The 14,472-nt window shown below is 29.4% G+C and overlaps 1 protein-coding gene across 4 annotated transcripts in view; it reads left to right on the top strand.

Annotated features, from left to right (window-relative positions):
• LOC107442852 (sushi, von Willebrand factor type A, EGF and pentraxin domain-containing protein 1) overlaps positions 1 to 14,472 on the top strand; it is a 52,460-nt gene that overhangs the window by 15,397 nt on the left and 22,591 nt on the right. For 3 of the 4 annotated variants that reach the window (XM_087156888.1, XM_087156890.1, XM_087156887.1), the window contains 6 exons: positions 1,358 to 1,480; positions 3,394 to 3,516; positions 7,274 to 7,396; positions 11,074 to 11,229; positions 12,626 to 12,748; positions 13,749 to 13,871. In XM_087156888.1, the coding sequence (XP_087013014.1) occupies positions 1,358 to 1,480; positions 3,394 to 3,516; positions 7,274 to 7,396; positions 11,074 to 11,229; positions 12,626 to 12,748; positions 13,749 to 13,871 (771 nt within the window). The remainder of the gene's footprint in view (positions 1 to 1,357; positions 1,481 to 3,393; positions 3,517 to 7,273; positions 7,397 to 11,073; positions 11,230 to 12,625; positions 12,749 to 13,748; positions 13,872 to 14,472) is intronic. The other variant, XM_087156891.1, reaches the window with a different exon arrangement.

The following is a 14,472-nucleotide window of genomic DNA, read 5'->3' as shown; positions in this document are numbered from 1 at the left end:
CACTGTGGTCGGTGTGAGTCGGGTGTGGAATTCGTATCGACCAGCCATCCCTGTGATTCAAATGCGGTTCACCTCATTGGAAAGCGAACGCTTTATTTCCTGAGTCACCAAGACTCGTTGTACTTTAGTTATCACTAGAAAACGGATTCTTTAATAAAAGTATTTACTTTTCAGGGATAGATGAATATCAAGAGCAAAAATATCATTGCAACCATAGTTGCATGAATGCACCAGGAAGTTATAAAAGTGAATGCCATCATGGATATGTCGCAAAAAGCGAATTAATTTTAAGAGAGCATAAAGATCTATGCGAGATGTTCCATAAAGACCGCCTTTAACCTTTTTTGGGCCGAGATCACATATACACGATCACATGATTCTCTCTTCACGGCCTACGGTATCATATATGAAATGAGCATTTCTGATACCAGAGGACGTGATCTTGTTAAGATAGCTATTTTTTGTTCCATAACAAAAATATTTCGAAGTGTTGGCTAGCTGTTATTTACCTTTTCATATTATTGTGATAGAGTTTCAGAAATTAACAACTATGCATTATGTGCCTTTAGATTTTTTTCATACTTAATCCTGATTTATCTACGACAATGCTAATTTATTCATAGAGTAAGATAAAACAAGACAAAAGTTTAGTCTTTATTTTAGCAATTTGTTTTAAATATTTGTTTAATAACAATTTTAAAAATAATATTCTCCCCAAATATTTTTTCATAATAAATGTGTATATTATGAGTTTTCAAATTTATATTAATAACATTGGTCAGTTTCGCATAAGCAATTGTATATATTTTGTATCAAAAATTGCTTTGTTTCCAATTTTTTCTTGTTTTAATGTATAAATATTAGTTTAACTGTATTTTACGCAGAATCACATTTAAAATAGTTTTGAAAACTAATTATAAAAAGAGAAAAACAATTTCTCGCATTTTTAGTCAGAAGTATTTGTTATTTTCTTTTGTAAACACATTTTTCGCTTTTGAATTCAAACATGCACAATGAGCACAATTTTTATATAATTTTTTAGAATCCTTGTAAAAAAAAAAAAAAAAAGATCTTAACAATTATTTAAATACGAAATAGCGAAATCTAACCAACCTTTACGGAGGTTGCTAAGAACACAGGAGGTATTATCTAAATCTAACTATCCCGTCTAGAAGAACGGAAGTACTTTGTTTACAAACCGTCTTTAACCCCAAATAAAAGTCATAATCCTTCAGCTATAACTTAAATTTAAAATATTTTAATTCCTTCTTTGTTGTTATTATTAATTTCAACAGTGATTTTTCCATAGTTTGAAAACCTTTTTGATAAAAACTGTAAAAAAATTATATAATTTCAGATATCGATGAGTGTCAATTTCCTCATCTGAACCAATGCAGTCAAAAGTGCATCAATACTCCTGGAAGTTACTCGTGTTTATGTGAATCTGGTTATATTCTCAGCAATCGTTATGAATGCGAAGGTAACAAAAGCGTTTCTTTTTTATTCACTCTTATAATAAATCATTTTTTTTATCTATATTCTTTTTCTTCTGAAGAAATTTAACTCTGAGTATGAACAATAACTCAAAATTCAATTTTTTTTGTAACAGTAAATATCGAAGATGAATAGCTAAGGATCAGCTTACCAATTAATCTCTTTCAATTTTCTATTTGAAAAACAAAATTCTATTTCTTAGAAGTCCACTTAAATATTTTGGTTAATTTGTTTTCATTAAATACAATGCTTCGTAACTATATAGTTTTGATATAATTCATTAAAATGTTAACTTTTGTGAATTATTATTGCTTGCAACGTAGAAAATCTTTTTAGCTTTTTGATAAATTCACAAAAAGACAAAATAAAACGAAAAGAAAAGAAAGAAAAAAACGAACCACGAAAATATTTGGTGGTAAGCTGTGTCAGTATGACAAAACTCACAGAGAGAGAAAGACCAATTAGTTATTTTCGCTTAAAAGAAGGATAGAAGCCAATGCATTGACTAAATATTTTCTTTCGTGTGAAAGGAAATTAACCATTGCTGCATGTATGGTATCAAATTTGAATCGTCCTACAGTTCGACGAAGATTTGTGTTGGGCAATTAGAATAAAAAGCAGAGCCACAGATAAACCACTTACGGCATCTAAGTTTTTAGAAAAACATATATTTATCAGGCAAACAACTAAGAGGAGATTGAGATTGGCTTTATTGTTTGGAAAAAAATAAAATAAGATAAAATTTAGTCTCTTTTATTCATAACTCACTAGTAAGACACAGTTTTTTTTTCTTGAATGTTTGTTAATAACCATTTACAGAATAATATTTTCCGCAAGTATTTGTTGTAAACATTGGGCATAGTAGGAATTTTCAAAATTATATTGAGGACGTTGGTTAGTTTCCTACAAACATTTGTATATACTTTGTGCATATATTTGCTCTGCTTGCAATTTTTTTTATACTTTAATGTATAAAGAAATATTTCAGTGTATTTTACATCAAATCATATTTAAAGTAGTTTTCAAAAATAATTACAAAAAAAAAGAAAAATAATTCGTGACATTTTCAGTCGGAATTGTTTTTCATTTAGTTTTCTAAATAGATTCTTAACTTTTGCACTTACATACTTAATATAGATTTTTAGAATACTTGGGTAAATAGTAATAAATAAATAAATGAAAAAGAACTCAACAGTAATTATTTAAATGCGAAATAACAAACTCTGACCAATCTTCAATAAGGTTGGGGAGAGCAGAGGAAGAATTAAAATGATCAAAACCTAGTTTTTTTGACTAGAAGAACTGAAAAGCTTCCCTTAGAAGCCGCCTTTAACCTCAAATAAAAATCGATATTTTTCAGTTCTAGCTTAAATTTAGATTAATTCCTCCGTTGTTGCTATTATTAATTTTAGTTGTGATTTTTCAGTGTTTGTATTTCTTTTTTTCTGTTGCATAACAATTTGTGATTCCTAATGCGCAATGATTATGTGTCACTGACTCTAATATTAAAAGCGGGCACGCTGTAGAGGTTTAGAATTTTTGCCCCAGATCAAAACTTTTATTGAGAATATGCGTAATATATTTTACTGCTTCGTACAATATTTTATGATTATTTTATATTAACCAGTGTAAAAAGTAAAATGTTTTCAGATATCAATGAGTGTCGATTCCCTCTTTTGAAGCAATGCAAACAAAAGTGTATCAATATAATAATTTGTGATCTCTAATGAGCAATGATTCTAAATATATATAATTAAAGCAGTTCTACTTTATAGATTTGAAACATTTGAGCCAGATAATTGCGCCAATAGGTGCAAAATCTTTTACAGTTTCGAGTAATGTTTCATGCTTGAAAAATTATTTTATATTAACAATTGTAAAAAAATGATATAATTTCAGATATTGATGAGTGTCAATTTCCTCATCTGAACCAATGCAATCAGAAATGTTTCAATACTCCTGGAAGTTACTCGTGTTCATGTAAATCTGGTTATATTCTCAAAAATCGCTATGAATGCGAAGGTAACAAAGACATTTATTTTCTAATTTACACTCATAATAAATCATTTTTTATTTACATTATATTTTACTTCTTTACGGAGTATGATTATGTTAATAAAAATATTATTCTACAACTTATTTTTCTTTTTTTTTTAATCAACTTAACTCAAAGTATGAACAATAAATCAAAATTCTTATATTGTTTTTTTTTGTAACAGAAATTATTGAAGATGAACAGTTATTGTGCATTATATTTATCTTTCAATAATCTGAATAATAATCTCTTTCAATTTTCTATTTCAATAATCTCTTTCAATTTTCTATTTGAAAATGTCTTATTTACTAGAAGTGCAGCCAAAACTTTTGATTTTGGTTTATTTGTTTTCTTTAAATTTAATTCTTCATAAATATATAGTTTTAGTATAATTCATCTAAATGTTAACCTGTGTAAATTGTAATTTCTTACAAATGTAGACAAAAAAATATCTCTAGTCTTTCGTTTAGGGGAGATGGTAGGGCATATTTCAATGATGCTAAAACTGAATTTTTACGAAGTACTTTATGATATCTCTTTGAAATTTCTCGGGGATATTTGAAATAATATCAGCTGCATGCTGTGATAAGTTTTAAGCGTTAACAAGAAAACTTTTTAAGTTTTAAAAGAGTTTTGCTCAAGAAATATGAAATTTTTAAGTTAGAAGTTCTCACTTAAGTCAAGAGCTCACAGTTTATTATTCTTTTACAAACATTTATGTCAAAGATGTGTATAAACAGTTATCACAGTGTATGTGCAAATATACTGTGATGAAAAAAAACTGAAGCAATATCTTGTTTAGATATTGCTTCACTGACTCACCTTAAATTCGCAATATCAGAAATAAATAAATAAATAAAATAAAAAATAAAGAACAGACAAATTTATTTAGGCTATAATATTTAGTGATGAATAGCGACGGAATGACTAAACCTTTTGCATACAAAGATTAGAAATTACTCTACTATTTATTCTGGTGGCCAAGGACTAAACACGCAGGAAGAAGCACAGGGATTTGTGTTTGGAATATAATTATGAATACCAATGCCACAAATAAATATTTTCTCTGATGAAGCAGATTTTAGAAATATATGAGTCGCTCAGAAGCCAATACGGTTAAGTCCAGAACACAAAAATTGAAAAAATTAATGTTTTTTGATACATCTATATTATATAAAACGCTAACACGTACGTATGTGTCAATAAAACCGATGATATTTCTTCTCTCGCGTTGGCAACAGTTTTCATTTTTAATTGATAGACTTCGGCGCGCAAGAGCACGTAGTGAGCATCATATGGCTAATCCATGTTGTATAAAACGCTAATACGTTTTAATTGATAGGCTTCGGCGCGCAAGAGCACGCAGTGAGCATATCATATGTCTAATCGGGTGAATTCTCACCGAATTATCAAAAAAATATCTTCATCGAGGCCGATGCTTTACATCCAGCTTTCAGTACTATTTCATATTGTTTTACAACACATGTTTACCCTCTGGTGGGAAAGACTTTAAAACAAAACTTACAAAAGTTACTTTTCTCAACAACTGAAATTTAGAATAGTGTGATTAAGAAAAATATGTGAACTGTTGGCAATTTCAAATTAATATTGAAATGCACAGGTTTAGAATTTTCTACAGTTAAAGTTTTCGGAACTTCAGTGTTCAAAAAAGTATACAAAAGCTAGACGTTAAGAAAGTATCCAATGTGCGAGCAAAGCGAGCATCGGATTGCGAAGCAATCAGAAATGAACTGCGAAAGCAGTTCCGGGGGTTGGCGAGCGCCAGCGAGCAGGGGGCGAAGCCTCCTAGTTAGTTTTTAAAATTCTTGGTTTATTAATTTAATTAGAAAAGTGTATACGTCTTTTTTCGAGGTGTAAACTCTGCAAAAAAACAAGATATGTATAGGATCTGTAAATAAAAGCGTAAGTATTTATTGAAATAATGACAGCATCTTAAAAATTTTAGGACTTATAACTTTTGGCAGCTGAAAAAGATAAGAAATATATATAGTCTACTAGTATAAACGAACTTTTATTTTTCACAATCATCACTAGATACAGTGACTAATAGAAAATAAACTGTTGGATTATTTCAAAAATTGTTTTTTACTTCAAAACTAGAGAGGCACTTTTCTTTGTTTTAGGAAATGAAAATAAAATAAAATAAAAAAAAAACTAAAAATACCACATTTTGAAAAAATACTACGAAAAATACCATACACCTTTTTTTTGGTGAAGAAATACCACCGTAGTATCAAAAATACTATGTCTGGCAACCCTGAATTACTATGAATTTCTTGTTTTTATTAGTGTTACCAACAAATATCGAAAGAGGAAGAATAATTTAATTTTTATTTCAAACTTTATGTAAAAAAATATTGATAAAATGTGAACTTATTCACAATGGCTTCTGAAATTACTATGCAATATATTCAGAAGCTATTAAAAAAAGGGCTGTCTGAAATAGAAAAAGTAACCAACGAGTAAATCCTTTAATAACTAAGAAGATTATTATTTATTTCATCAAAATTTCCAAAAACTAGAAAATATCAAAAAATGGACTTAACCGCATTGGCTTCTGAGCGGCTCATATGCGTGTGGATGGAAACTGACCATTGCCGCATGTATGGTATCAGTTTGCATTGGTTTGACAAAGATTTGTGTTGAACATCGGTATTGTGCCTGCGTTAGCAAAGTAGAGCCACAAATTATCGCTTGCCACCTCACAGCTTTTAAAAAAGCATGTATTCAACTGGAGTTCAACTAAGAAGTAATTCCAGAAGCATGTGAACTTTGGTTTATTTATAGAATAGATAAAAAAAATAAAAGTTTTATACTTAATTTTATTACTTTCTATCAAAATATAGACTTTTTTTAAAATGTTTGTTTATAAACCATTCGCACAATAATATTTTCCACAAGTATTTTCTTATGAACATTGGGTATTTTAGGAATTTTCAAAAATATATTTATAAAGTTGATTAGTTTCATACAAATGTATATACTTTATGCAAAGATTTGCTATGTTTGCAGTTTTTTTTAATATTTTAATGTATAAGGAATATTTAAGTGTATTTTTAACCAAATCATATTTAAACTTGTTTTGAAAAGTAATTATGAAAAAAAGAAAAATAATTCCTGACATTTTTAGTCAGAATTATTTTTCATTTTGTTTTCTAACCAGATTTCTTACTTCTGTAATTATACATGCATAATACACATAATTAATATAAATTTTTAGAATCCGTGTGTAAAGAACAAAAAAGAAATGAATAAAAAAGAACTCAATAATAATTATTTAAATGTGAAATAACAAACTCTAACCAATCTTTATTGAACTTAAAAAGGGCAGAGAGGAATTAAAATCATCCTCATCCTATTTTGTCCCGGAGTACAGAAATACTTCCTTTAGCAACTGCCTTTAACTTCGAATAAAAAATCATTATAATTCAGGTCTAGCATACATTTAGATTAATTCCTTTTTTGTTGCCATTTTTGATTTCAATTGCGAATTTTCAAAGTTCGAAGACTGTTTTTTTGTCGCGTAAATAATAATTTGTGACTTCTAATGAGTAATGATTCTAAATATATATAATTAAAGCGGCCATACTGTATATATTTGAAACATTAGAGCCAGAAAATTGCGCCAATAGGTGCGAAAAAGTTTTTACTCTTTCGAGTAGTATTTTAGAATTAAAAATTTTTTTTATATTAACTACTGTAAAAAAAATGATATAATTTCAGATATTGATGAGTGTCAATTTCCTTATCTGAATCAATGCAATCACAAGTGTATCAATACTCCTGGAGGTTACTCGTGCTCATGTAAATCAGGTTATATTCTCAAAAATAGTTATGAATGCGAAGGTAACAAATGCGTTTATTTTTTATTCACTCTCATAATAAATAATTTTTTATCTATATTATATTTTACTTCAGAATTGAATATGATTATATTATAAAAAAATTATCTATTCAACAGTATCTCTTATTTTCCTAAAAACTTAACTCAAAGTATTAACAAGAAATCAATTTCCGAATATTGATTTCGTTTGTAACGGTAAGTATTGAAGATGAGCAATTATGGAGCAGTTTACCAATTAATCTCTCTCCATTTTCTACTTAAATAATGTACGATTTTTTCAAGTGCACGTTAAGCTTTTGGTTTATTTTTTTCATTCAATATAATACTTCGTAAGTATATGGTTTTGTTATAATCATTAAAATTTCGACTTTAGTAAATTATTTCTTACAATCGTGGACAGAAAATTCTAACTTCTTATTATGTGGGTAATATAATCATGCCAACCTTCATCTATCAAAAGGTACCGAGTGATTGAATCAAGTTAGCATGTCTTATATACTAGTGAATTGATGTTTAATTTTCGTAGTGGTAGTTACGCCACAATACTCCCCCACAAGAATTTTATCAGGGATACAATTCGATGAACGGATACCACTAGTTGCTGTACTTGTGAAAGACCGGGAGAGCTGGAATTAAGGTCACCGGGTTTTTGAGTGCTGAAATGTGATAGATGAATTAACTTCACAGTCGTAGTCGTTCCTATGTTGCCTTTAGCAGTCGAGTGTGTGCAGGCAGACGCTGTGTTTAATCGACACGAGACAGAGTAGCAACAGCGTGCGGAGGTGGATAATGTTACAGTCACAAGTAGCAAGTCAACTGTCCAATGTGAACAATCCATCGAAGTAGGCGTGTTCATATCGTAATGGGAGTTTTTTTTGTCAAGGTGGGCATGTTCATACACGTCCGAAGGTCACCAATGTGGGGGTGATGATCGCAGTTCTTATAATGTCTTCCTTGCGCATGAGCACTTGATGATAAGCTGGGCGGAGATCAAACGTTGTGAAGACAGTTTTTCCATGTAAATTGGTAGAAAAATCGTTTAAATGATGAATGGGATACTTGTCAGGAAGTGTATTGGCATTTAACGCACGGTAGTCTTCACATGGTCGCCAAGAACCATCCGGTTTTTTAACCATGTGCAATGGGCTTGACCAGCAACTTTCGGATGGGCTACATATCCCTTGGTGTACTAGAGGTATTTAAATTCTGCTTTTGCCGCTTCCAATTTATCAGCAGATAGTCTTCTCGCTTTTGCAACCACTGGTCGACCCTTTGTTTCGATGACATGACGGACATTATGAGGTATAGCCTTTTTTCTGGTTTTCCCTCCTCAAAAATGTCTTGGTATTCACTAATTAAAGAATAAAATTCGGCAGACGTTTTTAACACAGTTATTTTAGGCGTTGATTCATAAGAAATTTTTCCGCGAAATGTAACATTAGTTAGCTTATCAATTAACGATTTGGATTTTAGATCCACTAAAATGTCATAATGTAATAAAAAATCAGCTCCAAGAATGGGTCGTGATACATCAGCAATAGTAAACGTCCAGGGAAAGATGCGACGCAGTCCAATATCAAGATCCAATTTTCGTGTTCCATAAACCGGAATTTGAAAACCATTAGCAGCAACGAGTTTCATGATGGACGGAGTCTTATTGCGTTCATTCTGAGAAGGTGGCAAAATGGAAATATCAGCGACAGTGTCTACTAATAATTTAAGACCTAATGCCCTATCAATAACTATAAGGCGACAATTTGCATGGCCGTTGGCGTTCGCCGACAGTAACGCATGGCCGTCCAGTTTTCCTCCTTGAAACTGCATGGTTGGATACATTTGTTAGCTCTTTCACGAAAACGATAATGGTACCAGCAAAGTCTATTTTTGCTTGAGGAGCGATTACTGTGTTTATTCATATTTTTACCAGGGCTTCGACCTCTCGGAAACGCAACACTTTATCATACCCTCCAACTTATGAGGATTTTGAAAATAATTCTTTCTAGTGGTAGCGAACCAAAGTAGAAATTTTTAAAGCAAATGGATCTCTCATAAAACTTTTATCAGAACTTAAGAATTCTAGCCATATGGCCTACACTTTTATAAGTAATAGTGGACAAGTTACGCTAAAATTAATTTTTTTTAAATATTAAGACATTAATTTTGCTACCGTCTGAAAAGAAGATTTCTGAAACTACGGAAATTCCGTAGCAGTTGGAGGGTATGCTTTATCAATTTTTTTAAATTTAATTCACACACTTGAGCTTGCAGCGATTCGACAGTATTTGGATAATCGCCATCGTTTGGTACTTTTTGTTTCGTTTCTGAACTAGCAGAGAAGATTTTATTTGAAAAAGTAACATCATCAATCTTATCCGACATTATAGCTAATTTATTAAGAGGATCTGATGAAGTACTTAAAATAGCTTGCATTTGTGTGGGAAATCTTTGAAGCCATAATGATTTTAGCAATGCGTCGCCAACACTATCACCAGCCAAATCTTGCATTTGTCGCATCAAATGCAGACGGTCGTCTATTACCTAATCCGATATCTTGCAAGAGTTTTTTTAAACGACGTTCTTCAGAAATACTGAATATTTTAATTAATCTTTGCTTTAAAGAATCATACATGTTCGTAACTGGAGGTAAAGTGATAAACCAGCCCCACGAATCACTGGCCTGCGATAAAATGTCCGTCTCGATTGAAGCGATGATCGTATGATATTTTGTGCTATCTTGAGTAATTCCCGCAGTGATAAACTGAGATTCCACCTGTGAAAACTATATTGCAGGATTTTCTTTCGGAAATTGGGGAACTTTAACAGCTACACGCACTGCAGGCTCCGTTTTAGAATTGTTTCCATTTTCGCCATCCATCACGTCCGGTATCACCAGTTTAGCAGATATACAAGTCTATGTAATTGAAACTAATGCTTTAAGAAAATGAAATACGAATAGTAAAAACTTAACAACTTTAATTTAACATTTAACACGTAAATAACATTCGTGGAAATATTAAAACACAACTATTGACAAAGATCACTGACGTTATCTCAAGTAGAATACAAAAGCTAAACTGGCTCTCTTTGTTACAGAAAACTAAACTAAAAGTCTTTGTTCAGTTGCCAGATCACGAAAGTTCAAGGTTAGTACCGCCACAAATATAATAAACTAACTATGATAAGAACTCAAAATTTTCCGAAATAAAAAAAAAGACAAACTTACTTAGTGCCGTAAGAATATTTAGTGATAAGTTGCTTTCGAATGACTAAACACACATAAAGAAACCAATTAGTTATTTGTGCTTAGAAGCAGAATTCGAAGGCAAACTATTTTGGCCATGTTACGAAACAGCAACATCAACAAATGTTTGAAATTTTTCGACACTTAAAATACCTCGTTCCTGTCCTGATTCTCCTGCTCATATCCAGACAATGAAAAACTCTTCTTCAAAAATTGCGTACTAGAGTAAAAATGCGAAATCTTCCTAATAACGTTGCTGTAGCGTTTACTCACCAAACACGTGATTAGGCCCAACTATGTGATGTAAATCACATGGTTTGGCCTAATCCCGCCTTCTTTTTCTCAAGTTGCAAATATGCAATTTATAAAATATTTTGTCAATTTCATGTTAATAACAGCGAAATTTCATTTTTTGTTTATTTTAAACGCTCTAACTAGGCTGCCGTAAGAATTCATACAGTTCAGAAATCTATAATATTTGTATTGAATGCCCGCCGGATTCAGTGACTGATTCCAATGCAAAATCATCCATCGCAGATTGCCGTTGTCTTCCAGGATTTATCGGATCTCCCCCTCATAATATACCCTGCAGAGGTATGTATAGTGTCTTATACATTTTACCGTGAATGACCGAAATCAAGAGAATGTCGACCTTCACCGGTGAATGTCAACCATCGCATAATCGCTTTGTCGAAATATTTGTTATATCTGATTTGATATTAATTTATTCGTTGATATTATTATATTTATTAGATATTTTAATATCTGCTGAGGAACATCAGTGTTCGGAGTACTGATTATATGTATAACGGGCAGTAGCACTTACATTAAAAAATATCAGTGTATAGGGCATATCGGGCAAATGTATACCGGGCTGTGGCACCGAACCTTAAAAAAACATTGATGTAGGGCATACCTGGCAAATGTATACCTGGCTGTGACACTTAACTTGACTTAGTACAGATTTCGGACATTTACCAAAGCGACCATGTGATTCTCAACATTCACCGGTAGAAGTCAACAACCCCCAATTACGGTCATTCACAATAACATATATATGTGTAATGTCATATTCATAATATCTAATAAATTTATAATTTCTTAAATTCAGAATTTAATTCCAGTACTGCTTTTAAATAAACTACATTGAAATTTTCTTTAAGAAATAGGGTATTTTTCAGTTTTTTTCAACTGACGAAATATTCTTTTAACTCAGTTTGTTTACTAAAAAGTGCCTGGCGCGTGTATTTTTAAAGATTAATATTTTAAGGTTAAGGTAACAAAACTCTTTGAGGAAGTTGTTCGAGAAAGTCGGGTTTAATTTACATAAAATTTAATTATTTTTTCTTTCACCGAAATTGGTTTAAAAATATTTGTGAACTGAATTAAATTTTTTTAAATGTTTCAGTTCACTATGAAATAAAACTGAGAATATTGGTAATTTAACCTTTTATTTACTAAATAAATCGATATAAATTGAATGACTAGAGTCTAAATGAGCGTGTTTTACGTAGTTGAGTTTTACTTTATTTTATTACAGCTTTATGATTTTAATCTGTTATTTTTAATTCCTTTATTCATTTTATAGTTATTGATTCTATCTTTAGTTATTTTTTTAATTTTTAAAATTTTAATCCAATTAAATTAGCCGGAAACTAACTTATAAAAAACAAAAATCTTTCTTTTTAAAACTCAAAAGTGTATAATTATTCAGTTTGTGATTGCATCTGAGACCTTATAATAGGATAACCTTATAATTCAGATTGATTTCCCGATGCAATGAGTCAGTAAATAAAATAAAATAAATGTTATAAAAAAGATATTATTTTATATTAATGCCGCAAATAAAAATTTGGAATTATGCATTCTTTATTTTTTTTAAAATCAAATTAAAGATTTACCTGACGCAATATATATTAATGTATCTATCAATATATCTATTATTATATCTACTAATATATTATTGATATAGCTCTTTTTTATTTTCCAGATATAAATGAATGCCTTATAAAAAATTTTGGTTGTTCACATTCTTGCATAAACACACCTGGTTCTGCCCTCTGTTCTTGTCCTCAGGGATTTGAACTGAAAGATGACAATAAGACATGTGTTGGTGATTCAGTCCTTCGCATCAATTTCCATCCCATCTTTCCTATTAATTTTTTTTTCTTTTTTTCGTCATATTCTAAGAGAATTTTAGGAATAACAATTAAAATTTAATGGTACAAAAAAATTTCAAATATTTAAAAAAAAAAGAAAAATCAGTAATATAGCATTAATTTACTTATTGGTTCAATTATAATAAGATTTGGAAAATATAACGAATTGTAGTCTATGTCCAACTATTATTAATCATAATAAATATTATCATAAATTATCATGAATTCTGTAATTCAATATATTATTTTATAATAATTGTAATAAAAATATTGTAATCATTCTGAGATTGAATATATTAATGAATTTTATTAATTGTTATGAATTATTATAAATTTAGTAAATGATATTTGAGTTACAATGGCTTTCATTAATTATTTTGAATTATATTGAATTCTATAATGAATTAAGTTTTAAAGAATTTTATTATGCATGACTAAACTGTGGATTTTAGATTTATAAATTTTGAACTTTTCCCTCTTTTCTTAAAATGATTTCAAATAAAATTTTCATGATTTGAGTTATAATTTGTGAAATATGGATATAAAAAAATCTTGCCCTATGCCTGATATTTTAATATCTAACAGATGATAAAATTTAAATATTTCAGGATTATGTCTTAAACTTTAACCCATTTAATTAAATTCATGTGAGAGTATAGAGCAGTCAAAAGTCTTCTTCATGTTAAACGACTAAATTTTTTGGATAATTGTTTGAATTTATTTTGGATTCCACTTTAATTTCCAATTTCCAACTCATTTTGGTTATTTTACATTAAAATTTAATTGCAATTAATTAATTAATTATTAATTAAAATAAATTATATTTATATATTATATATATATATATTAAATTATATATAATTATTAATTAAATTAAAATTAATTAATTATTTTAAATCATATTTTTTATATTAAAATATCACTTAGTTTAAAAATTCTGTACTATTTTTGCAGATATCGATGAATGCCAAATAAAAAATGGAGGTTGTCAAATGTTTTGCCATAATTCTGTCAGAAGTTTTCATTGCTCATGTTCAAGCGGATATACATTGGCTAAAGATAACTATTCTTGCATCGGTACTCATAAGTAAACTTTATTTGTAATTTTTAATTTTTACTATTGATATATTTTAATTTCTACAGTTTTCTGATCTCTGCTGGCTTTGCTCTCCACTCCCTTTGATTACAAAAAAAAAAGAATATTTTTATCAACTCGAAAATAATTTTTTTTAACTAATGATGAATAGAAGTAAATGGTGTTCCATATTCTTCCACATTCTTGTTTCCTGTAATTTTTAATTACAATTCAATTGCTTAATTTGATAATTCCATAAAATGAATAATGTCAATAAATGATTGGTTAATCTATTTCACGACATTTGTTGATATTTTGCTTAAATCTTCTTTTTTTTAATTTCAGTGATTCTTGATTAATAATTTGATTATCAGTCCTTCTAAGACTTTTACCCAAAGTTTTATAAAACTTTTACTTTTAGTGTCTATCTAACGAATGCTTCAATATTGAATTCAGAAATAGTGTAATGGAATTATTAATAACCCGAAATGCATCAATATAATTTTCTCATGGGTAGAAAAAATTTAAAATTGCAATGTACTTAAAAAAATACATTTGTATACTTTGTTGTAGAATCATTAAAAAAATTTTTTTTTACTGTTT

This window comes from Parasteatoda tepidariorum, chromosome 2 (genome assembly GCF_982258835.1).
Source record: "Parasteatoda tepidariorum strain Cologne lab strain chromosome 2, Ptep-v5.0, whole genome shotgun sequence".
Taxonomy (NCBI): Eukaryota; Metazoa; Arthropoda; class Arachnida; order Araneae; family Theridiidae; genus Parasteatoda; species Parasteatoda tepidariorum.
The sequence above is the reverse complement of the archived record's forward strand: the minus strand, read 5'-3'. Positions and strand labels throughout refer to the sequence as shown.